Source organism: Alosa sapidissima, chromosome 12 (assembly GCF_018492685.1).
Source record: "Alosa sapidissima isolate fAloSap1 chromosome 12, fAloSap1.pri, whole genome shotgun sequence".
In the NCBI taxonomy this organism is placed as follows: domain Eukaryota; kingdom Metazoa; phylum Chordata; class Actinopteri; order Clupeiformes; family Clupeidae; genus Alosa; species Alosa sapidissima.
In genome coordinates this window covers 29,081,705-29,107,856 of record NC_055968.1, presented here as the reverse complement: position 1 = coordinate 29,107,856, position 26,152 = coordinate 29,081,705, and the positions used below count along the sequence as shown (strand labels likewise).

Genomic DNA, 26,152 nt, shown 5'->3' with positions numbered 1-26,152 from the left:
TTCAAAACCAACGCTGATTGGATGTTCGTTTGGCGAACTGCTCCAAATTTTCTTTATCGGAGAGATGCCAGACTGATCTGCGAGTGAAAATCTGAAACTCGCGAGATCAGGATGGTCTCACGAGGCTAGAGTGGGACTGCTTCTAGACAAAAGCTGCAGCGTGCAGGGCACGCTTTCCATGCTGGAATAAGGCATGATGGGTCGGGGGGGTTTGAATCCAGGGATTTGAGGCCATGAGTGAAAAGAAGCTTCCGGGTTTCATTGACTGACTCGACACCACAGTTCTTACTATATCCAGTGTGAGGCTGGTTGGGTCTTGGGTGATCAGAATGAGGGTGCCGGTGACTTCTGGGTAAGCTGCCCATGCATTCCATGCTTTTTTTTGCCATTCCATACAACGTCACATCATGTGAACGCGTGGAAGAGGGGCAGTGCTTGACATTTTTGAGGTCCCAGCATTTCTGAGATGTGGTGGATTGGAATATCTTTATATGCCTTCCCTGATCCAAATTCAATCCCCCCGACCCATCATGCCTTATTCCAGCGTGGAAAGCGTGCCCTGCACACTGCAGCTTTTGTCTGGAAGCAGTCCCTCTCCAAAACTCCCCAGTCCCCAGTGAGTGGGGTTGAGAATGGAATGATAGAACCAAAGTCTGGGTGCCATATTGGACAGATCTGGAAGATGCCAGCAAGGGATGCTCACTCCTCCTCAACTGTGGCTGTGTGGTTGCCTGTAAGGCCACCGAGCTGGACTTTGCTGTACCACATTGTGCAAGTGTGAGGGAGGCTGTACTAATAATGATGAAGAGTGAAACCAAAAATCTTTGAATAAATACATGATGTTTAAGCAAAGTCCTTTTAGGCAAGTCCCTCCACTCTGCGGCCATATTGCAACGCTTTTTGGGCACTCATCGGGTGCGCAAGGCTTCACGACACCAATCTTGCTCCAGTGGTGAGATCACAACACATGATTGGCACGATGTCTTCACAACACACCACATTATTGGCTCAATGTATTCACAACACAGCACATGATTGGCTCAATGTATTCACGTCAACATTTTGCCGCGGAAGGGGTGTGATTTGCGTAGACAACTGCCATATTGCCGTTACATTCTATTGAGGATTTTTTGAGTGCTGTGTCTCCTCATTAGAAAGTCTATGGTTTAAGTACGAATTGTTTTTTTTGTGTTATTTGACTAAAATATAATATTGATCCTTAACATGGTGAAAAGCCTAATATACTGTAACCTTTCACTGTGGCATAGTTCTGAATTTGTGTTTACATGATTTTTGCATCAATGTGAACATGTGATTTTTGACACTATAGTGATAATGACCTGTTGGTCATTGCTGTGGCCATGTACTCAGTTGAATTAAAGCAGTCCTTGGTGTGCTGGTCATCCCAGACCTTCTCTAGCAGACGTCCAGATCTCGATTATATTCAGTGCCATAGAATGTCAGTGGCATAGAAATATTTATATAATATGACACTGTAGCTTTCCTGAATATAGTTAGAGAAGAAAAATAAAATACACTTCTATACTGTAAGCTTTTGGGTTTTATTTGTGCAACTGAAAATATTTATACACACTATAAAAATAAACCATAAATGATTAACAAATGAAGACTCCTTCAAGTGTAATTGGGTGTAAATAAAAAAAAAAAAAACACAATATTCACAGCTAAATGATGTGTAAACAAATGTAAAGAACAAGTGTGACTCCTCAAAGTGCTACAGACTCGTTAAGCAGTTAAGTAAAATTAGAAAATGTGGAGATCCTGTAAGTCCTGTATATTCTATTTCAAATCACAGCCAGAACAGGTTGGAATGAACATCAACTAAGCTTTGTATTTGTGAATTTATGTGTGCGTTCAGCCATGTTTTGCACCATGCAAATTTGAGTCTAAATTGTGTGGAATTTCCACATCCCAGTCTTCTGTGGTGACGGAAGCTGTCCACCTTGTCTCTGTACCTTGCCCGTCTTCATCCTCCTCCTCCTCTTCTTCTTCCTCATCATCCACTGGTATGATGACAGCCTCTCGGCCAGGGGTCAGAACCACACGCGATTCACCCACCAGGGCCTCCGTGAACCTCCGCAAAGTGCCGCACAGAGACCTCACTCTGGGACAGGACCACACATCCAGTAGGGACACACACACAGAACTCCCAGTCATGTACGGCTCCGGTGCCGTCTTGGCAACCCACTTCCCACTCAGCCACGATTGCTTGACCAGCTCGGCCCTGCACAGCACTTCATTCACCAGCGTCTTCTGCAGGATGTTGTTATCGCTCAGGCTGGGGTAAACCACAGAGTACAGCTGAATCAAAGACATTGGAAAAGGGAGAGATGATACAGGGAGTAAACAGGAGAAAGTAGAAGAGAATTAAATATTTCATTGGGCTTTATAGGGTATCAAAACATTTAAATAAAATGATTTTTTGCAGCTCGACAACAGAGGAGGGTATGCAAAGTATATCTCAACTTAGATTTCATTGTGATGTAGTGTGGAAGAATATCTGTCCTACAATCAGTGGCTGAGGGGATGATATAGGTGACAATATTAAAGAAGACATGGAATAAAAGTGTAGTTGATACCAGTTGGTTACAATGTTCCAATCACACCAATGGTTAAAGATCCCATGCCACACCTGTTTCATTCATTTTGTTATAATCCTTGATGTCCTTTGATCGAGTTTGTAGCATTATTTGGGTTGGAAATGCCTTGGATGGCTTATTTCAAGCTATTCTAGCATTGTCTGAAAAGCCGACTTCTCATGTAACTTACATTACAGCCTACAGTATAGTACCTAAAACATCTGATTTGTACTATCCAACTGATTTTGACAGCCAAACCCTTCTGTATTAGACAACTTTATTTAACCGCGTGATCATAGCTTCTGCTCGCCTTGTGACACATTAGCTAGGAGACACATTTAGCTATTTAACTATTGGTGGCCATTTTAAAAAAAAATTATGATGATCAAAACCCCATTCATTCGCTCATAGGGATTTTTTTTTACGAATCGGAACAGGCAAAAATGCTATGTATGATATGTAATTATAACCATACAGAATTTTTAAGTTAACAGTTGTCACAATTCAGCCATATTGACCACAACACTAGATAAGCCAGGCAAAGCCATATCAGTTTAACAGTCATTAAGCTTGTAGTGTCCTCCACATGGTATCGGCACACATGCTAATTCAAGCACCACGTCAATCCATACCAGCCTGTAGACAGTGGGCTCCTCTCTTGAGCGATATTGCACAGCCGAATCCTGAGGCGAGGGATCTTGATTGAACACAGCAATCTGGGAGCAGAATCCAACATCTGTGTGAGGCTCAGCTAGTGCTCCAACACCTGTGAAGTTCACCGTGTAGCCGAAGACCTCACACTGCCTCAATGCCCTGTAGAGGGAGACAGGGAGAGGAGAGAGAAATTCAGAGAACAGGTAGAGAGAAGAAAATGTACAATATTGTGTATCTAAAAGCAGATAACGAATATACAGTGGAATGCACAATACATAGGCAAGGGGATGTAATCAGAGGAGAGGGGTTAAAAAAGCATACCAGAGCTGGAACTGCTCTCTGCTCCACTCAAACTTGTGGTCAGGGTGTCTGAAGCCCACCAGGCCAGGCAGCAGAGGGTTGTAGTCAGCATTAGGAGTGCTGACGATCACTGCACTGGGTGCCATGAACCCAAAGAGCACTTCTGAAAACATCTCCACTTCTTCTAGGTGCAAGTGTTCGATGCTAAAATGAAGATGAGAAAGTGCTGCTGGATTATGGGAAAAAATAATAATCACGGTTCTTTTGGTAAATATTGAGACGATTTAACACAATGACTCAATAATTGTACAAACAATGCATTTTTAAATTGGGAAAAATAATGATAGATTCAATAGAATTTTTATCCCAATTCAACTGAAAAACTATTTAAAAATAGACGTAAAAACAAAAGAAATTATACATAAGTTACCACAGCAAAGCAATGGGATGTACTTGTTTACAGCGTACAGCAAAAGTATAAGATTGTTGAAAAACTATCAAAATAATCATTATATCTCAATTATGTTGTTTTCTTAATCGTTGGAAATCAATTCATTCGATTCACATATTGTAACAGTGGACAATAAAGGCATGTTTTCCACATCCATTTACTGATAACAATCAGACAATGCATTTCTTACCTTATGAGGATTTAGTCTTAACTTCACACTGTTAACACTCACAGTTCTATACAGGTGACGAGATCGAAGCCACAGGTGCTGGGGTCTGGTTGGGTCACAGAGCCCTCGTAAAGCTCGATTGCCAGAGGTCCAGTTCTGGGCTGCAGGTAGTCACTCGACAAAGGAGCAAAAGAGTACCTGTTAATCGCATAGCATATGATATTAACCAGACTGCAGCGGTTGCAAACTACACAGTTGATGGATTCAAATGTCATAACTTAACAAAACAATTAATGAAAAGAACTTGCATTCTTGTTCGCATGGCTGAGCTGTCCTTGTCCACTCCGACAAGTAACTCAACTCCATTGCCATGGTATTTCAACTTCTCCAGAAGCCTGCACTCTGCACATCCAAGGTCCAGAACCTACAGTAATATTCTTTCTTTATTCTTTATTTCAAGGATAGCCCCTTGAGATGTACCATCTCATTTTCGAGGGGGTCTTTACAATAATGACAAACAGTACAAACATAATGAGTAAATACTAAACATAATTCCAAACACATAAACACAAGGACACACACACACACACACACTCCAACAATGCTCCCCAAAACTACCGCCCCATCCACACCCCTACCAGCCAGTATTACACAAACAGGGTACGATCAAAGAATCCCTCTGCAAAAAATAGAGGTGGAATTGTACACATATGCATACAGTACTATAAACCCATATGAATACATTTGCTTGCATGCACAAGTAAGGTATACAGTACATATTTGTACACAAATACACGCGCATATACATATACACACGAAATTTGTGCACAGATACACACATATACAGTACAGTAGACAAAAGGAAAGCATGAGTAAAATGAGTCCTAGAGAGAAAAAGGTAAGGCAGATCAGAAACAGGAGCAGGATGTTAGAAAATGCATAGTTAAATATGATCTGAAGATATGAAAAGAAGTTATTGACCTAAGTGAGGAAGGAAGGTTGTTCCAATCTGATGGAGCTTTAAATTTATATGCACGACGACCAATTTCATTGCTGATTCTAGGTGTAACTAGAAACAAATGGTCCATGTGCCGTAGGCTGTATTGAGAACTAAAAGGGATTAAAAGTTCTTTCAAATATGAAGGGAAATTGAAATGAATGCATTTGAAAATAAGTGTTGACCAATGGAGTTGCCTTCTGGACTTGGGGGCAAGCCAGTTCAAGACTCATACATTAGACAGTGATGGGTTCTATAAGGACATCTGAGCACAAATCTACAAAGACTATTATATACTACATTAAGAGGACAGAGATTTGTTTCAAAGGTGTTACCATAGATCACATCAGCATAGTCCAGTGTGGGGAATATTAATTGAGTTATAATTCTTTTCTGGACTTCTTGTGAGAAGCAGTCAAGAAGCAGGAGGTGGCAAGCTCCTAATGTTCAGATGAATAACATGTAGCCCTTTAGCACAATTCATTATTCCAAAAAAACTGAATAAGTATGCGCTAGGGATGTAACGATTACCGGTATAATGGTAAACCGCGATAGAAATGTTGACAATAACAATTACCATTTTCTTTTCAAATATCATGAATATCAGGGTTGATTACCACGGTGTGGAAACCGTGTGTTTAATCCTTCCCAGCTACATCCAAGCCTGTTTTTGAAATACAGTAGGCCTGGTACAATGAAATAAAACTGGTACCCTACTGATTCTGTTGTCTAATTAATGGTTTTAACTACAATTCAGATTAGGCTACACCTGATTTTAAAAGGCGGAACATTTTCACCGTAAAATGTGCACTGCATCATGTAGCCACTCTGCGTCTTTTTATGTTTGCGTCCACATTAAATCCATTCCACTCACGTTGTCAGAGAATACAGTAGTCTAAAGTTTTATTTCGAACACTTACTTTGGTCTCACTCATTGGATCCAAATAACAGAAATAGCAAACTGCAAGTTATGGTAAAGTAAGTTAAGCTATAAGCACATAGCCAATTAAACATGAAGAAAAAGGTGAACAGGACACTTTTTGAAACTATTTCAGCTTGTGAAGGCCTATCAGTGCTTTCTGAACATATTGAACACACTTTTAGAAATACCGTGATAATACCGAAAACCGTGATAATTTTGGTCACTATAACCGTGAGGTTAAATTTTCATACTGTTACATCCCTAGTATGCGTATAATCTGGCAGTAAAAATGCACACAGAGCATCATCACAGGTTGTGGTATATAGCAGGCAGGAATAGGTGGAGAGGCAGAAGGAGAGCAACAAACACAAACACAGGCACGCACACACACACACACACACACACACACACACAGGAGCGCACATACGACATTGGAGAAGGCACATACCAAATAAGTAATAATAATAATTAATAATAAAAAAAAGATATGCAGCTCAGTCTGCATAGCTCAGCATAATGCGAGCATATCAAAATGAAAAGTTCTAGACTACTAAAAGTGAAATAGGCTATAGGGCCTTTATGAAGTAGTCAGATCATAGGCTAGCAAAAATAAAATAAAAATAATAAATAGCAAAATAAACTAGAATGTAATGCCAGAGGAATTACAATAGTGGATGGAAATCTGCTGGCTTAATGTTGGTGGGGAAATTCCTTGAAAAAAAAAAAACATTAAATCTCATTAAAACATTTATCTTTGAGTTCATACAAACCCTCGTACCAAAAGACCTTGTGTGTCAAGGCGTTCTTGAGATATAACACTCAAGGTGTTTTTCACCTTGACATTTGACCTCCAACATCAATTCACTTCATCTTTGAATCCATACAAATACTCATACCAAATTTCAGGCATGTATGTCAAGGCATTCTTGAGATATCGCACTCAGAGTGTTCATTGACTTGACCTTTGACCTCCAACATCAACTCACTTCATCTTTGAGTCCATACAAACACTTGTACCAAATTTGAAGCACATGCGTCAAACCGTTCTGGAGATATAATGCGCAAAGCATGAGATATGGCTGTGACTTTTATTTTGACACACGGGAAACACTTAAACAGGATGTGTAGTTTTAGGGAGCACCAGATTGTATGCATTAGAAGCTGAGACAGTTGATTTCACAGGTGACACCTGTGTCAGTGTTCTAATTAGCCCGGGAACTACTTTGGGAGCTTAACAAGCGCAGCTGCCTTTAGGCCATTATGACATCACAGCCTTTGAAGTCTAAGGGCTGAGCTACACCAGGCGCGTAACTGAAGCGCTCCGTTCGCGTTGCGTCTGCTGCAACAATTAGCTTTCATTATAATCAATGGAAGTGGCTACACCAGACGTGACAGTGGGGCGTACGTTCGAAAAAAATAGACCATTCATCTAAAATGGATTTTACGCGTCGCGAATGGAACGCTTCAGTTACGCGCCTGGTGTAGCTCATACCTAAGGGCTGAGCTACACCAGGCGCGTAACTGAAGCGTTCCGTTCACGTTGCGTCTGCTGCAACAATTAGCTTCCATTATAATCAATGGAAGTAGCTACACCAGACGTGACAGTGGGGCGTACGTTCGAAAAAAATAGACCATTCATCTAAAATGGATTTTACGCGTCGCGAACGGAACGCTTCAGTTACGCACCTGGTGTAGCTCATACCTAAGGGGGAAAAATTTGCTTTTTAACATTTTTAATCCCCTATTTCTCAAAAAGTATAAACTTTTTCAAAAAATCTGAAATAATAACTCTCGTGCCCCACTCCAGACCTTCAGAACGGTTATTTCAACATTTCTGTACGTTAAGCGGTTAGAGTCGCATTAATTCTTGAAAAGGTAAAAAGAAAAAAAGGTTATAATAATAACTAGACTGCATTTCCGGCGGGAACTGCGAAAGTGTGCTTGCCCTGGTCCGGTCACCAACGTGAGCAGACAGTGACATACGCTATGCTGAACCTGGCTTGATCCAAGCATTCGAACAGTGCCTTTCAGTGTTGGAGCAGTGGCAATACCTCAAAAGCTCTATTCAACTATTGCCTTGCGGGGTGAATGCGGTTCGTTGGATTTTACCTGTGACCTGCCTTCGAATTTAGCTTCTATGACTAAAATCAAATCAATAAAATAAAACAACAGCAGTGATTGGCTGCAAAAATAAATAATGTCACGCGTCTTGCACCTCTCAAAGTGGGCTATCAGGTAACCTAGAGAAAAATGTGAAATTATGAAATATGAGCATTAAAGGCATTAAAATGCTGCTTGTTTGTCAGGATACTTTTTCACTGATTTATTTTAAAAATATGAGCTATGAGTGTGAATGTTATATATTCCATCCCCTAATTCTGTTTTACTGGTTTATTTGTATGGATTTGCTCTATAAAGACCTTATAATGTCTGTTTGGGATTGTTTTGAGAGCCTATTGATGTATCTCAGAATAAAGGAATGTCCACAACATTAGTGATGTTTTTTGTGTGTGTGTGAATGTATTTTACTTAACTCATTGAATGTGGATACTCATGAACGCATGTCTCTAATAGCCACAATAGGAGTAATTTTAGCAACACCGTATTTTGTGTGGCCCATAACGACCCAGTGGATCATGAAAATGTGCCAAAATTCACATTCCTTGCTTGTTGTTGGTACATTAATCCCATTCAGATTGCCGCTTATCTGAGATGTAAGATGTAATGTTCAGTATAGGTTTAAGGTCCGGGGCAGGGATTTGACATTCTGTGACTTCTTCATTGAGGGCTTGCTTAGCAGCACTGTCCGCTCTCTCATTTCCCCTCAGACCAACATGGCCTGGGACCCAGCAAAAAACTACACTCAAGTTCTGGTTCTTTAGACGTTCTAGTTTATCAAGCTCAGCTTTGGTTGTACTTTTTGCGTGACATTAAAGCCTAATGGAAAGATTTTTAATTGCAATTTAATTGAATGCAATTTACTTTTACGATTAAATAAAATTAATTTATCCCTCTCACCCATAGTTTTCTATTTATTTACAAATGTACATACACAGTAGGCCTACTGTAAATTACATTTATACATAGTTATTCTACTGATCTTTATACTATTCATCCTGCACATATTCTTACTACTCTTATAATGTTGTTTCTGCACTACAATGACACTGTTTCCACACTGGACAAAAAAGAGAAAAAGTCTGCTTCAACCAGGTTTTTCTGCTCTCACTTGTTTTTATTTTTCCGTGACGTTTCGGGTAATCACCCTTCTTCAGACGTCTGCTGTTTCCACACTGCACATAGCTGTATGTTATGTACATATCTGTTATATATTTGTCATATTGAATATCCATATTTATTCTGTTTTATTATATTCTGTTAATACACTGCATATATCTATATTATTATTTCTACTATTATAATGTTACTGCTACATCTACATACATTATTCTACTTATTGTATCTTTTTTGATTCACAATGAAACGTTACATTTAATGTACATGTAAACAATGAGTAGGCTAGTTTTGGTTGTTGTTGGTGGTGTTACTGCATCCCTTAGTTACGCCTACAATGCAAAATTGTTCCCTCGTGATTGTTAGACGCATTTCAAAACATCGCGACGTGAAATGCCACCACAAAACATTGTTTGTGAATCGGTCTTATTAGGAGTCCTCGCTTAAGCGGTCACAGACTCAGGCGCTACTTTTAGGGCTAAAATGCTTCCTGAATTACTCTTAGTAAAAAAAAAAATAGGAGTCCTAAAGTTACGAGTGACGAAGTTACGAGTACAAGCATCTCATATCAAATGACCATGGCATTATGCTAAGCAACATAAATCCCATAACGTTACAGCAACATCTCCTCCCTATGACCTAGCTAGCTAGCTTCTAGCCACACAAGAAATGAATGATGTTAAATCTCCGCTTAGCATTCTAATAACAGAAGGGGCACATTTATGTGGACCACTACAACATGACTCATTATGTCTGTAACTCTAGAAAACACTTACTTTCATAAAGGAAGCACACCATCCAGCACATACACATGGAAACCGATATTTTAGGTACTTGGCCACGAACTCAAAACGTGTCTCTCTGAAGCTCTGTTCTAGAATCTTTGCCCTGAAGTCTGTTCCAGTTGCTAGGCAACATCAAATAAACAAAATGAGAGTCTTTTCAAGGTATTAAAAGTGTACGTGTGATTACGAATGGATGTGTGTGGTTTGCAATTAGAATAAACAAGAAATAACATTTCCAATAATTTCCCATGATAAATTACATAATATTTGCACCTTCCTTACTTGTGAAGCTCACACCGTATTTCAAGTAGGCTACACTAGTGAAATGTAATACAACGTTGCCACCTAGCGTTCAGATGTAGGCTATTTAACATTAACGTGACATTGCTTGCTTATTCTTTCGTCAACTCCATGCTTTTAGGAAAACAATCTTTTTATCATAGTTCCCTCTTCAATGAGCGATTACCAGCTCGTTTTTGTAACAGAGATAGCTGTTTATTGTCCCTAGGTTTACAGAAACACCTATTCATATTAATACGTAGCCTATGGAGTGCTGCCGACCACTGTTCATTACGGCCCAGAATGCCTTGCATGTCTTTATAACAAAACAACACAGTAAAACCTAAATGCCCGTAAACATATGCATTTGCATACCTGTAACATTTTTAATAATACTCTCCCATCATGATATTTAACAATAATGAAAAATTTAATTTGAATACCGTCAATGTGAAAACAACTCTATTATGTAAGCTATATATAGCTACTGTTCTCCTTGCTATTTCAGTTCGTAAGTCCATACTATCCCATGGCAGAGCAAGGATTTCATGATTGGGCAAGGTTGCCCGGAGACATTGTGGCTGCTCAGAGACATTGTGCATACTTGAAAGGCATTGTGATAGATGTACCAGAACAACTGCAAATGTGGAAGGTGATAGTTACCAAATACGGGTGGGTGGTTTACTAAATGCTGGAAACTTTTGGAATGTTTTCTTTTTTTTTTTTTTAGCTTATGCACCCTCACATTGGAGTCCCGAGTTCAAACACAAAATTTGGTATCGATATGTGACAGTGTTCCTGAGATATGGACGACTTCCTGTTTCGGGGCTTCGCCGCCGATTTCGTTTGGCTGTGACGGGCAAACGCTTTCGAAAATCAAAAATCCTTCCGGTAACTTTTGTGAGGCTTGGTCCAAGGATAATGTACGTCAAGTTTCGTGGCGTTCGGACCAAATTTGTGACCTGTGAAAATTTAGTTTCGCTTTCTGTTCAATCCAATATGGCGGACGAACGACATGCCCACCTGACGTCATCTTCGCGACCAACTTACACCGGTACTGACCGGACGTTTTAAAGTTGGAACGGTGTCTCTGTCTCAAAGGGCCTAGGTGCTACAGCTGACAAAAAATTAGGGAGACGGGAATAATAATAAAACTTAAGAAGAACTAGACTGCATTTCCGGCGGGAACTGCGAAAGTGTGCTTGCCCTGGTCCGGTCAGCAACGTGAGCAGACAGTGGCATACGCTATGCTGAACCTGGCTTGATCCAGGCATTGTAACGGTGCCTTTCAGTGTTGGAGCAGTGGCAATATCCCAAAAGCTCTAGGAGAGGGCTATTCAACTATTGGCTTGCGGGTTGAATGTGATTCGTTGGATTTTACCTTTGGCCTGCCTTCGAATTTAGCTTCTATGACTGAGATCAAATCAATAAAATAAAATGACAGCGGTGATTGGCTGCAAAAATAAATAATGTCACGTGTCTTGCGCCTCTCAAACTGGGCTATCAGGTAACCTACAGAGGAATTGAAATTATGAAATATGACCAAGGCATTAAAAAGCTACTTGTTTGTCAGGATACTTTTTCACTGATTTATTTTAAAAAAATATGAGCTATGAGTGTGAATGTTATATATTCCATCCCACAAATTATGTTTTACTGGTTTATTTGACAAATAATCTATATGGATTTGCTCTATAAAGACCGTATGTCTGTTTGGGATTGTTTTGTGAGCCTGGGGTTGTTTTGAGAGCCTACTGATGTAGCCTATCTCAGAATAAAGGAATACTTCATATTACTCTAAACCACCGTCTGTAAATCAACTGTATACTACTGTCTACATTGCACTATATTTCTTGACCTGTCTCTGTATGTTTCATCACCTTTCTATACTTTGCCTCACATTGCAACACAGCTCAGATCTTTGGTTGCTATGAAGGCCAGTCGTTCTAAATGGATGGTTGCTATGGCCAAAGGCCAGTTCTATCTCTGCCGTTGTCAAGCGGGCATATAGTAGAATTCTGATTAACCTTATCTTATTTAAAACATCTCTATTTTACTTATCCCACTTCCATACAGTGGGTCCCATTAAGAAGTGGCCACTTCATTCGCGCTTACCGTGATTCACACAGCAGCATTAATAAATTAATCTGTCACCATATGCCTATGCTTACGTTTGCAAAGAAAACATTTTAATTTGATCCACATGAAACGTTACATTTCATGTACATGTTGACAATGAGTAGGCTAGTTTTGGTTGTTGGTGGTGTTATTGCATCCCTTAGTTATGCCTACAATGCAAGTTCCCTCGCGATTGGAAGCTCCTGTAGACAATAGTAGAGGCATTTCAAAACATCGCGTTAGGAGTCCTTGCCACTTCTTTTAAGCCGTCACAGACGTAGGTGCTACTTTTAGGGCTAAAGTGCTTCGTGAATTACTGTTAGTAAAAAAAAAATAGCAGTCCTAAAGTTACACGTGACGAAGTTACGAGTGCAAGCATCTCATATCAAATGACCATGGCATTACGCTAAACAACATAAATCCCAATTAGCAACATAGCACTACATCTCCTCCTCCCTATAGCTAGCCACACAAGAAATTAATGATACTAAATCTCTGCTTAGCATGCTTCTCCGCTTAGCATTCTAATAACAGAAGTGGCACATTTATGTTGACCACTACAACATGACTCATTATGTCTGTAACGTTAACTGTATAAAACACTTACTTTCATAAAGGACGCACACCATCCAGCACATGGAAACCGATATTTTAGGTTCTTGGCCACAAACTCAAAACGTGTCTCTCTGACGCCCTGTTCTAGAATGTTTGCTCTGAAGGCTGTGTTGCTAAGGCAACATCAAATAAACGAAATGATAGTCTTTCAGTATTAAATGTGTACGTGTGATTCCGAATGGATGTGTGTGGTTTGCAATTAGAATAAACAAGAAATAACATTTCCAATAATTTCCCCATGATAAATTACATAATATTTGCACCTTCCTTACTTGGGAATCTCACACCGTATTTCAAGTAGGCTACACTAGTGAAATGTAATACAACGTTGCCACCTAGCGTTCAGATAGTTCTAGGCTATTTAACATTAACGTGACATTGATTGTTTATTCTTTCGTCAACTCCATGCTTTTAGGAAAACAATCTTTTTATCATAGTACCCTCTTCAATGAGCGATTACCAGCTCGTTTTTGTAACAGAGATAGCTGTTTATTATCCCTAGGTTTACAGAAACACCTATTCATATTAATACGTAGCCTATGGAGTGCTGCCGACCACTGTTCATTACGGCCCAGAATGCCTTGCATGTCTTTACAACAAAACAACACAGTAAAACCTAAATGCCCGTAAACATATGCATTTGCATACTTGTAACATTTTTAATAATACTCTCCCATCATGATATTTAACAATAATGAAAAATTTATTTGAATACCGTCAATGTGAAAACAACTCTATTATGTAAGCTATATATAGCTACTGTTCTCCTTGCTATTTCAGTTCGTAAGTCCATACTATCCCATGGCAGAGCAAGGATTTCATGATTGGGCAAGGTTGCCTGGAGACATTGTGTCTGCTCTGAGACATTGTGCATACATGGAAGGCATTGTGATAGAAGGTGAATGGTGAAAAGGTGAATGGTGTGAGTTACCAAATACCCGTGGGTGGTTTGCCAAATGATGGAAACTTTTGGAATATTTCTTTTTTTTTTTTTGCCTATGCACCCTCACACTGGAGTCCCCAGTTCATATACAAAATTTGGTATCGATATGTGACAGTGTTCTTGAGATATGGACGACTTCCTGTTTCGGAGCTTCGCCGCCGATTTCGTTTGGCTGTGACGGGCAAACGCTTTCGAAAATCAAAAATCCTTCCGCTAACATTTGTGAGGCTTGGTCCAAGGATAATGTACGTCAAGTTTCGTGGCGTTCGGACCAAATTTGTGACCTGTGAAAATTTAGTTTCGCTTTCTGTTCAATCCAATATGGCGGACGAACGGCACGCCCACCTGACGTCATCTTCGCGACCAACTTACACCGGTACTGACCGGACGTTTTAAAGTTGGAACGGTGTCTCTGTCTCAAAGGGCCTAGGCGCTAGGGCTGACAAAAAATTAGGGAGACGGGAAAAATAATAATAATAAAACTTAAGAAGAACAATAAGTGTGCTGCTTTGCAAGCACACTTAACAATAAGTGTGCTGCTTTGCAAGCACACTTAACTAGAAAACGCAATTCTAGGGAATTACCAGTGCATGAAAATGCAAAACATATGGTGTGAAATATATTGTTAAAACAGATGATGTGCTAATTGGCAACCAACATGATGAGGTTTAATATAGTTGGAATGATTCAATAGTTAAATAGGTGGATGGCTTAAATGGTTAAATTATTTGCTAGGTAGATGAGGTTTAATATAATTGGAATGATTGAATAGTTAAATAGGTGGATAGTTTAAATGGTTAAATTATTTGTGAGGTAGATGAGATTTAATATAGTTGGAATGACTGGACAGTTAAATAGGTGGATAGTTTAAATGGTTAAATTATTTACTAGGTAGATAAGGTTTAATGTAGTTGGAATGACTGAACTAGGTAGATGATGTTTAATTTTGTTGGAATGACTGCACTAGGTAGATGAGGTTTAATATAATTGGAATGACTGAACAGTTAAATAGGTGAAGAGCTTAAAAGGTTAAACTATTTGCTAGATAGATGAGGTTTAATATAGTTGGAATGACTGAACAGTTAAATAGGTGAATAGTCTTAAGAGAATGAGACTGTATGCTTAAAGCCTGAGAAACTGACAGTTGATCCAGGTGGCCTGGCCACCTGGCATAAGATTCTAATTGCTATGATGTCATAAAGGCCCATGTTAAGTTTATGGGGAAATTGTCAATAGTTTTTAATTAATAGTTTAAAAAGTATAAAAGTTACAAAGCACCCATGTCCTAAGTAAGACCTACGTAACATAGTTTGAATGAAGTTTCTACGTTAAACGGTTGAAGCTGCATTAACTGCGTTAGAATATAATAATAAGAAGATGACTAGGAAGAACAGTACAGTGCATTTTCATGCACTGTAATAAGAAGCCAGGAGATTTCAAGATAGTGGATTCCATCCACTATAAATACAAAATAGCCAAATAATATTTAAAGTACAAAATAAATAGCCATCACTGAGCAGCTACCGCCACGTCGCATAGATCTTATTCATTCTCTATGGATTTAGTCAAGCGTCGTTGACACCTCTGAAAAGGATCTTGGGAAGGTGGTGCTGCCATCTGAGGAGCTCCAGTGCATCTAAAAATTGGGCTAAAGAAATCAGATTTTATGAAATTGCTTCTAAGCCGTATGGTGCTGATGCCATAACAGGGATGCAAAAAAGGGGAGGACATTCACTACGAAACAAAACCCCTTAATTTCACCCCTTATAAATGCCTTACTTTTGACCTTAAAACCCTACAATTAAGTAGTTTTTATTTAGTTATACATAGTCTTGTCTAAAAATGTCTTTTAAAAAATGTATATGTACAAATGAATATGTTTTACAAATCCTACGGACAGTTCTTCAAAATAAAGTGTACCCATATTAAGCAGGCTCCTAATTATGCCTCTCCCACCCACAAGCGTGTCATATTACGTAGGAGAAGGTAAAGCACTTGAGCTCTGCTGTCATTCCGTGTAGTGTGTAGTTACTAGTCTGAGCAGTGGTTAGAAAGAGAGTGGATAGAGATTTTTTGGAAAGTCATAATGGTTAATCATTGTGTTTGTGCTGGTTGCACTAATTCAAGCCTGTCAGGATATCACGTCCACCATATTCCTAACAAGAAAAGCAAGGGTTTCCATGCTTGAGTGTGTTGTGCAGGTAGTAGAGGGGACTTCACTGCCTCATCCATCACAAAACGTTTACACAGGCATTCATATTCAGAGTATTGACCATATTCAGTATAACACAATATTGTGAATATGGTGTTTAACATGAGTTGTTAATAAAAGCATTTTCTGACTTTATCAAAGTTCTAAACGTTCCTTCTGTGTGCGGTCAGATACCTGTAAGTATTGTACATTGTGATTGTTACATATTTGTGCTGACATTGCCAGTGGTATTTAATTCGGTAAATGCCTTGTTAGAGTGTTTGTTTACCGGCCTTGCTTGCTATTTCGCTAGTAGGCCTACTGTTTTGACACTTGCACTTGTAGCTAATGTGGCAGCAGCCAATCAGATGTCCTTGTTGGATTCTCACAATTTGAGACGAATTTTAGGCTACTGTGAAGAAGTACGCCACTAGTCCCCTTATAATTATAAGGTTCTATCTGACATGTCAAAAGTGAGTAATTGACATATTCTTATTCTGTGACTATGTAAGAAGGTGAGGTGAGGTGATTCTTGTAGAGTGGGAACTCCGACTCGGGCTCGATTTACCCCAACTTCAAAGAAAGGAATGGCAATACAGTAGCTTCTAGATAGGAGAAAAAGCAGTTGAGTAACTGCTGCACTATCCAATATGGCCCTTCGGGGCGTCCGTACGGATCTCAGGTGAACTATCAAAGGGTTTATTAAAATCAGAGAATGTCTAATAGACATTCTAAGAGAAATGTCTAATTTAGCCATCTAGCTCCATAGACCCCCATTCAACCTGCACTCGCCCACGATCACCCCTAGTGGAATTCTAATGGAACTGCAACCAATGTCGATACAATGAGGCTTAATAGGAAGTGCCAAGGCTCTCCGTAGACGGGCTCTGTTAAAATGGCGTTTGCATCCCTAATATTGGTCAAGGAATCATACTTTCTTTTACTGTCTATGCATACTCCCGTGCAACTGTAACAGCCATCGCCTCAAACACAGTACAACATCTGCATTCAGAAGTGACAAAAAGTTGTCTACTACATGCTGTACTTGAAAATTAAAAACGCTAACGTTACGAATAGCCTACCAGAGAATGTCTAATAAGGGGCTCTGAGCCTACTAAAAGGATGCCTGACCATGAACTTGACCCAGTCCCTGTTTTCGTGCTGAACAGGGAAAAAGAAGAAAAGAAAAATACTGCTAGGCTGCTTTTCAACTGATGACTTCTAGAGTTGTGTACAAAAATCCTGTGTAGGCTACTGTCTGTATTTTAAATAGTCTAGTAGTAGTAATCTATTTAGACGGTATCGTTAGGCTAATCAGCCCCTAATCATCCCTAGCTTTCTGACACTAGCACACGTCTATAGTCGAAACGCGGGGGTCAATGAACAGCAACAAACATTTCATGGTGGTGCCGTGAGATGTTCTCATTGTAGGCCTATAAATTGTGTGCAGAAAAACGTACACTAAACCTAACAAGTCAAAAACATGCATTACCTCGTAGAAAACGTACCTCGTGGCTAGTATGGTTAGCAATAGCGAAGTTCTTAGTTAATAAATGCAAAACAGCAAAGCTCTTATTTTACCTTTTTTGGTTCGTACTTTTGCACGAAATCAACCACAAATTGATACCGTTGCATGAATAGTGGAGGAGAAAATAAGGGACACATTGCCAGTTCCTGTTCGCCATTCGTTGATGGTGTCCTCCTGGCCCAAAACCCTAAGGAAGCCCGTTTCCGCCACGTGGGGAAAAAATCGGTCACAAAAATCTAAAATGTAAGCTATGTTATCAGAATTTCGAGATAATAAGTCAGAATTTTGAGATAATTAAAAACTATATAGATATTTTAACGTTTAAATGTATCAATCTGGTGCACTTTGCAAAAGAAATTCAGAGGATATTGCTTATCAATGGATGGATATGTGTAGCCTGAACTTTTTTTTCACTTCAGAATTTGAATCATGTAGGCCTACATATTGCAATAAGTTCACAACCACAAAATATATTTGTGAGTTTCACAGTTCAGAAATGCTCAAAAATAATGTAGGCAGCACTCCATGAAATTATACAGAAAGTGGCTAGTTCTCTTGGTCATTGTATGCCATCTACATGTGATAGCCTATCTTACTTTTTTAGGACCGTTATCTGGGAAATGATGTAATAATATTTGCACCTGTCTTATGTCAGATTTTATATCAAGAAATCTCATAATTTTTTCCCTTCATATTTTTGCATGATAAACCATGCCAGAGTAACCTAATATTGATGGTGGGGTAGGCTACAAGAAAATTTAAAGTTTTTGTAGCAAGTGGAGCAGGAACCCTAACATTTAATGTAAAACCTGGATTTTCCTCATTTCTGTTGCAGGTTTAAAACACTGATTGTTTGTTGGTTTTATTTTCACAGGTTGACAGGCCTCAATGAACAGGACAGTGATGGTCTACCTTTAGATGGCACCCACCAGACATCACCAGAAATGGACACTGAAACTTGATTTATATATTACTTGATATATCTTTACAAGATGCAACACATATTATAAAATACTTTACAGGTGACAAAAAAGGAAGCTTAGCAAACGTCTCAGCTGCATACCAGTCGGAAAGAAGAAGCACAGGAATGAGAGGGTTGACACCAGCAAGAATAGCAAAGAGAAGAGCAAAGAAAATGAGGCTAAGCGCCTCAAGAAGGAGATGGCAGACAGAAGGAAAAAGGAGCACTTTGAGATGGACATCTCCAAGATGCAGAGTGTGGAGACTGGTTATGTCTCTGGGTGAGGTGAAGGAGAGAGTGGAGGATGAAAATGCAGCGATGGCTATCCACCATGCTGAGATCCACCATCCTGATCCAGAGTTTAGCAAAGAGGACTAGTAAGTATCACATTTTCAGATAGACACCTACATGCTGATCTGACCTGACCTGATCTGAACTCAGTTAGACAGCACACTTTCACAAACTCACAAGGGGGCATCAGCTGATCGGGAGCTGATGCTTGCTTCGACTTGTTGGCTAGCTATAACAAAGATTACAGTATACATGGCAGAGCAAGATAGTTGTTGTAGTTCATGGCTATGGGTGCGAAATGGGGATCGAGTCCTGTCTGCATAAAGAGGCATGTCGTTGACGTATTGATGTGCATACGTAGCAACCAGCCAAAAGCAGCAGAATAAATAACAAGTGCACACCTGATATAAGGTCGATTTTCTCCAGACTGGAATGCTCAAAAATGCTAAAAATGTACCTGAAATTGTCAGAAAGGGTTTGAGGATCATGAAAACGTGCCCAAAATTCACATTACTAACTCTATAGAACCAAGATCTTATACCATATGTGGTGAAATTCTGAGCTATGGCCATAGACTTCATGTGTCTCCTGATTAAATGTCTTGCTCCGCCATGTATAATCTTTGCTATAAATGCAGAGAAAGACAATTGACACGGGAAACGCTGGATGCTGTAGACCCACCACTCATCAATCTGTCGGTTGTTCAGCGTTTAGCTAAGTCTGGAGCCTTACGGGAATTGTGACCTTCCTCCTTGCGGATTTACTTTGTTTTTGGGCCCCTTCATGTTTGTTTGTTCGTCTATGGTGGAGATTTCCTTGCTTATTGAACGGAACTAGGCCTACACAGAGTTTGGGGAGCTTGAGTTGGCCCCCACCAGAAGGCCAAGCGTGAGTGGTGTAAGCTGGTGTCCCCTTGCCACTTGTTCAGATCTAGCTTGTACACAGTGTTGGGGAGTAACGGAATACATGTACCGGCGTTACGTGTTCAGAATACAAATTATGAGTAACTGTATTCCGTTACAGTTACAATTTAAATAGTTGGTATTTAGAATACAGTTACATTATTGAAATCAATGGATTACATGACGATACTTCTCTGTTTCATAAGTTTATTCACTCTCTAAATAAATTAAGGCAACCCAGAAGCTCCTGAAAGCAATCTATGATGAAATTGTTTCCAATGCAAGCTCCGCCGTCTTGCACTAGCCTCACATTGCACCCGTCAAAACGCAGCCAGAGCGCATTATGGACGCATCATCGATTTTGCAGTTTCAGAAAACAATTCCGCCACAGACCAGGAAAAACCTAGTCTAAAGTCAGTGGCACGTTTTTCAGATGCTATTTTAAGGACGCATGCTTGGCAATAATGTAGCGTGTGCACAATTTGGTTAAGATGCACTTGCTCATAGCATAGAATAGAATAGAATAGAATTCTTTAATGTCATTGCACAGAATACAACAACATTGGATAGCAGACCTTGTTGCTTATAGATTAAAAAAATAGAGTTCTAATATAATATAAGACAATACAAAACATATATGTCCAGCTGTTCACAGACAGCCCCCCTCTCTACCCTCCCATTATCCCCACATATATTCACATACATTCTCCAGTGCCTGTTTTAAAGTGACAGCGAGGTAGAAAGTGAAAAAAGTCCAAAAAGTGCATACAGTCCGACACACAGAGGGGCTCAGTCTCTAAGTGACCGTGTGTGAGGGTGACTGGAAGTGTTCAGTGTCCGTATTGCGGTGGGGTAAAAGCTTTTGAATCTGTTTGTGTGTGTTTTGATGGACATGAAACGTTTGCCGGAGGGCAGCAGTGCAAACATATGATGACCGGGGTGTGAGGGGTCTTTCAAAATGTTTGCAGATTTTTCTATTGCCCAGTGAGATGGCAGTGTTTCCCATACATTGACTAATCTGTGGCGGGGCCCTACGAAATAAAAATCGGCCGCCACAGATGAATATTCTATGTTTAATTTAATTTAAGTTTAATTTGCGCTTTTTACGCACGCAGCCTTTCCTTGCCCCGCCCCGCTCTCTCTCGTAGCCCGCTGCCACTCCTCTGCATGTGCATTTAACAAAATATTCACGATTGTTGAAGGATTGTTGTTGCCACATAGAAGCATTGCATAGAAGACGTCTGGCTATCGTGACCATGCTGCGCAAATTTGTTCAAAACTGCTGCATTGAAGTGAACTCTAAGGTCTTATCACAACATAGTAGGCTACATTGAAGAGACTAAACTAAGTTAAGTTATGAAATCAAGCAGTATCTCAAAGCTAACGTTAGAATACTGTTTGGATGTCGAATTTAGCATGCTTAGCCTACTTACAGCTGCTTGTCAATTTCGTTGAAGGGCTCATTTTATTGACTCTGACACTGAATGTTTGGAAAAAAAAAAAAAAGTGTTTTCCAAAATTCAAAAGTGCTTGTCCCAAGGAGAAGTACGAACCTTTTTTAACTATGTAGAAAACGTTATGAATTGCATCCACACATCAGCAGCCTTTCAACTGTGTTACAATTGCAAGAGTTCCCTCAAACGTCTTAAAGTAACAGGCACTCAATTAGACCTATACACTACCAAGACGACCCCCCCCCCCACCGTTGTCAAAGTCAGCTACCGCCACAAATTGAATCCAATTCTGTGGGAAACACTGGATGGAGTACGTCTTGGGACAGAGAAGTAGTCTTTGTGCCATTTCTTTATTTACATGTTGTCAAAAAGAAAATTGCCAGCCATGGAAACAATTGTAGCAATTTCCTCCCATGCCTATTTAACCAAAGCTAATTTGGGTGGGTTTCTCCCATCCCGATACAATGCCACTTCTCTGTCTTTTACGGCCCTGACGAGAACGTCTGTCTCATCGGCTGTGAACCACTCCTGGCGTGTACCTGGCAAATCAGCCATTATAATAGCAATACGCCATGGGACAAGCGCGCCTGTTTTTAAAGGGAATGTGATATGACGCTCTGATTGGTTTATTGTATGTGACACCCAAACCACACATGAGTAATGTAGCTACTTCGACCAACCCATTTTAGATTTGCGTCGGGCACCAACGCTACTTGCGTTTTGCATTTGATAGGCTACTTGTGTTTCCGATCGTTAAGATAGGGCCCTAAGTCTTCTTTTGAGTGGACAATCATTTGATGTGTTTGCTGTGGATGTATACTACCATGGAAGCTGCTACCTGTCATTTACCTTCCATTATAGCCGCTCAGAGACTACACTGGACAGAGAACAAATGGAAAAATTTAAATATTTTATATTTTATTTTCGGTATGTCCAGTCCACATTGGGGGTGGTTTTGTTGTCAAACGTCGGCGCCTAGAGCAAAAAGATTGGTCTTATGTTTCTTAATCATTCATGGGTGTGGTTTGGTTGTAGCATCCTTTAAACTAATGAAAATTACATCTGTCATTCCCTTTAACAGCAAGCAGCGCAACTTCAAACAGCGCATCGGTATTTTGATAGTTAGCGGCGCAGTTGAAGGAATCTGCTTGCACGCAAGACCATATATTAGGTATTCCACTAAACCATGCTTTACTTAAACCTAGCAGAGTATAGCCTACACGCATCTGCATTCGTCTATTATTTGAACTCATTGACAAAGTGAAACTAATTACACCGTGGTGTCATAGTCAAAGACAAAACATTTATACACAGTTAATTACTTTCACTATTAACTGACAATGTGTCACCATCGAAAACATTGCCTGAAAAAAAAAACAACACTTACCCCAATAATATTCTAATGACTGAACAAAAAAACAAAAGGACATTTAAAGGACATTTATCCTGCAGAGGAGTTGCTGCTTACATCTCGTGACAGTGCGTCTTCAGCTGTGCTCCATATGCGCCTCGTCATATTAGAGCCCATAATGTTACTGAGGACGTTCTGAAATTGATCGAAAGGAAAGTGAAGGATATGTAAGCGTTTCTGATGAAAGATCTGCTGGAGGACATTGAACATTTGATCACTGAAAAAATGGGTTGCAAGAGCTTGCTATGTGCTTACTATGAGTCTGCATTGGCATTTTTGTTATGTGCATTATTTATGTAAATTTACTAATATAAAAATGACCAGAATTTACACTGCAGACAACTTTACACCTGAAAGAGATAGAATATTCTTTAACTAATCATAAAATGTCACCCAAACATAAGTGGGACAATCCATACCCTTTATTTCTGCTAATTAGTCAAAATATGCAAAATAGCTCATTAACTATGCGTGATATAAAAAAAATGGATATTTACTATTACTGTATACTATTTCTATAAGCGTTTTACTATTACTAAATTAAGTGGACAACTGGAGGGGAAGATCAGTTAACACAGCATGAAAACAATATTTGTAACAATACGAATATTTCTTCACACACCCATTCTTGTATGCAAATTAGTCAACAAAATGATACCCATATGTAAATTAGCTCTCACAAAATAATGCAAAGAGTGTGTATTTGCACTAATTAAGTAAAAACATTCATAATTGCTTTGCCATGATGTTCTTGTAAAGGTGAAGTGGCACATGAACAAAAACGGTAAAAGAAAATCTAATTTGCATAATGTAACTGCAATATCCTATCCAAAAACATACTTTTGTATGATCATTTGTTATATTTGATACAATTTCAATATTATTTGGCCATAAAGCCATTAACTTATCTACTTACAGACATATTATCAATACATTTCTTTATTATGCATTTATATTCACTCTGCACCCTCTTTCGCATGCAACATTCACATTTCTGGGCAAAAAATTATATCCAGAGAAAAGTGGATTTGAGGTGTACAGCTCCATAGACCTCCATTCATTCTGCACTTATTCATGAGCGCCCTCATGTGTGGAACCAGAAGAGGAACTGCAACCAGTTCAGAAACCGGAAGTTTCCCGAGAGTGGAGGTTCTCCCCTAGACATTCTCTGACGCACCCTAGCGGCAGCAAATTACATTTGCTTCCAGGGCTAGTCTAGCAACTCTCCGTTGGCTTGTGAGCTGGAAAAATTAAACTTCTATCAGGCCAATCAAATCGTGTATAGAGTCGTTAGGCGGGCTTAACATAGTGATTGATGGCAGAGTTGCAACGGTTTGGCTTGAATTCCCTGCTACTTGAAAACAAAGAAGATGGATGTTGCTTTTGGCTAACAGTGTGACACGAGTTAAGCTTGTTTTAAGTTGGCAAAAGTTTGAATTAACCAACTAGCTCCGCTGGTGGGAAAACGCATGGGACTCAGCGCTGTCCTATTGCGTGCAGAGGGAATTTGAAAGACAACCGATTATCCCGCCCCTCGGACTGAGCACTGCGAACGGAGAGTGCCCAGACCCTACATTTTAATGTGGGTCTGGCTTGTCAGGCTAATGGGTGTGGTTTCCTTGGGGATTTTAATATTTTCTAAATATTTAGCTTTACACTTGGCGACATATTTAGATATAACATTTAGATATAATATTTAACATGTATTTTTTACATTTGAACATATTGTTGACAATTACATGTAACGTGTTGTTTTACATGAATTTCTGTCTCAAGTGTGAGGAAAATATGCTAAATGTGAGGAAAGTGAGCTAAATGTTAAAAATTCATCAGCTAAAAAATTGTAACAGAATTTTATCCCACCAGCGGAGCTAGTTGGCTAGTTGATCAAACTTTTGCCAACCTAAAAAAAGCTTAACTCTTGCCTCGTTTGCCAGCAGCAGCATCCATCTTCTTTGTTTTCAGCTAGCAGGGAATTCACGCGGAACGGTCGCAACTCTGCCATCATTGTCTTAGGCCCGCCCACCGACTCTATAAACGATGTGATTGGCCTGATCGAAATAGTTTTTTTCCAGCTCGCAAGCCAACAGAGAGTTGCTAGACTACCCGCTGCAAATTACATTTACTGCCACTAGGGTGTGTCTAGATTTCTAGGCTAGTCAGTATTCAGAGCATCGGTTTTCTTCATAGTACTATATGTCATAAGCAACCTTAACTTTTGTTTGCCTTTCTAATATCGTATTTTCACTTTCATGACATACACTTCACAATCTGCTAGACTATGTCTACGTGCAGTAAATAGTTTTTTAATATTTTTTTAAGTGGATTAGTAGAACTACTAGGCCTACTCTGTATGTCGCTGCTCGTTGACATCTTATTATCATGTATGATCGCTAAACTTTGATTCTAGGTCTCAAAGAGTAGGCCTACTCTTTGATGTCGCAATTGGTTAACTCTATTCAACTGTATAGTGTAAGTGCATGTTCTGTGTGATGTCTGTATGCTACTGAGACCTTTAATTGCGGGATCAATAAAATATCTATCTATCTATCTATCTATCTATCTATCTGCACTTGTGGTTCAGCTGTGGGCACGCAATTAGCGTTGTAGAGGGGGCGGGGACGGGCGGTGATGAGCACGTTTTATGTAATGAAGTGACAGCTTAGTAAATTCCATGCAATATGGCAAAGCACAGAGTCCGCTTTCTGCGCATAGAAAAACTTGGTATTAGCGCTTTCTCTGTACATCCGGCCCTGAATTACTGAATTATACTTTTCCAAAGTGCTTTATACCAATATCAATTTGCCCACCCCTATTCAGTACCCTATAGTGCAGTGTGTATCAAATGGTGGTCCGGGGACCACTGGTGGTCCGCAAGCTTTCCCAAGTGGTCCGCAAGCAGACGTGGTCAAATATAATAAAGATGAGTTGTTTACAATATTGAACCAACTTGTATGTAAATCAAAACAGTTCTGCAATACTGCCTGTAAACGATGCCACTTTAAATCATATGAATCCTCTGACACAGTAAGCAAGGTAGTTCAGTGAATAAGCCTGTTGTGTAATATACTGTTGAAGTAGGTCTACCTACTATTTTTTATTTTTTTTTATTTTTTTAATTATTGGTTAAGTGGTCCTTGGTCTGAAAAAGTTTGAGTAACACTGCTATGGATCTTCATTGCTGCTATTGCCTTAGATACATGGAAGGGCAGGGAAGACTCAGAACAGAGCTACATATAATTTGCTGCAAAAGGAGAAAAATTTTCTTTCACTTAAGTTGTCCTGGCTGAAATGAAAAACTGTATATCTGAAATGTCAACAAAAAATTAAACAAGAATAAAGACATG

At 39.5% G+C, this 26,152-nt stretch overlaps 1 protein-coding gene across 1 annotated transcript; it reads right to left on the bottom strand.

Annotated features, from left to right (window-relative positions):
• Window positions 1–1,543: 1,543 nt before the first annotated feature.
• henmt1 (HEN methyltransferase 1) lies at window positions 1,544–18,018 on the bottom strand. Its single transcript, XM_042058125.1, has 6 exons — window positions 17,840–18,018; window positions 4,483–4,598; window positions 4,238–4,372; window positions 3,576–3,758; window positions 3,233–3,413; window positions 1,544–2,322 (listed from the first exon to the last, which is right to left on the bottom strand). Exons 1-6 carry the CDS (start codon window positions 17,921–17,923, stop codon window positions 1,876–1,878), a joined length of 1,146 nt encoding a protein of 381 aa, XP_041914059.1. The 5' UTR covers window positions 17,924–18,018; the 3' UTR covers window positions 1,544–1,875.
• Between the last annotated feature and the right edge of the window lie 8,134 nt (window positions 18,019–26,152).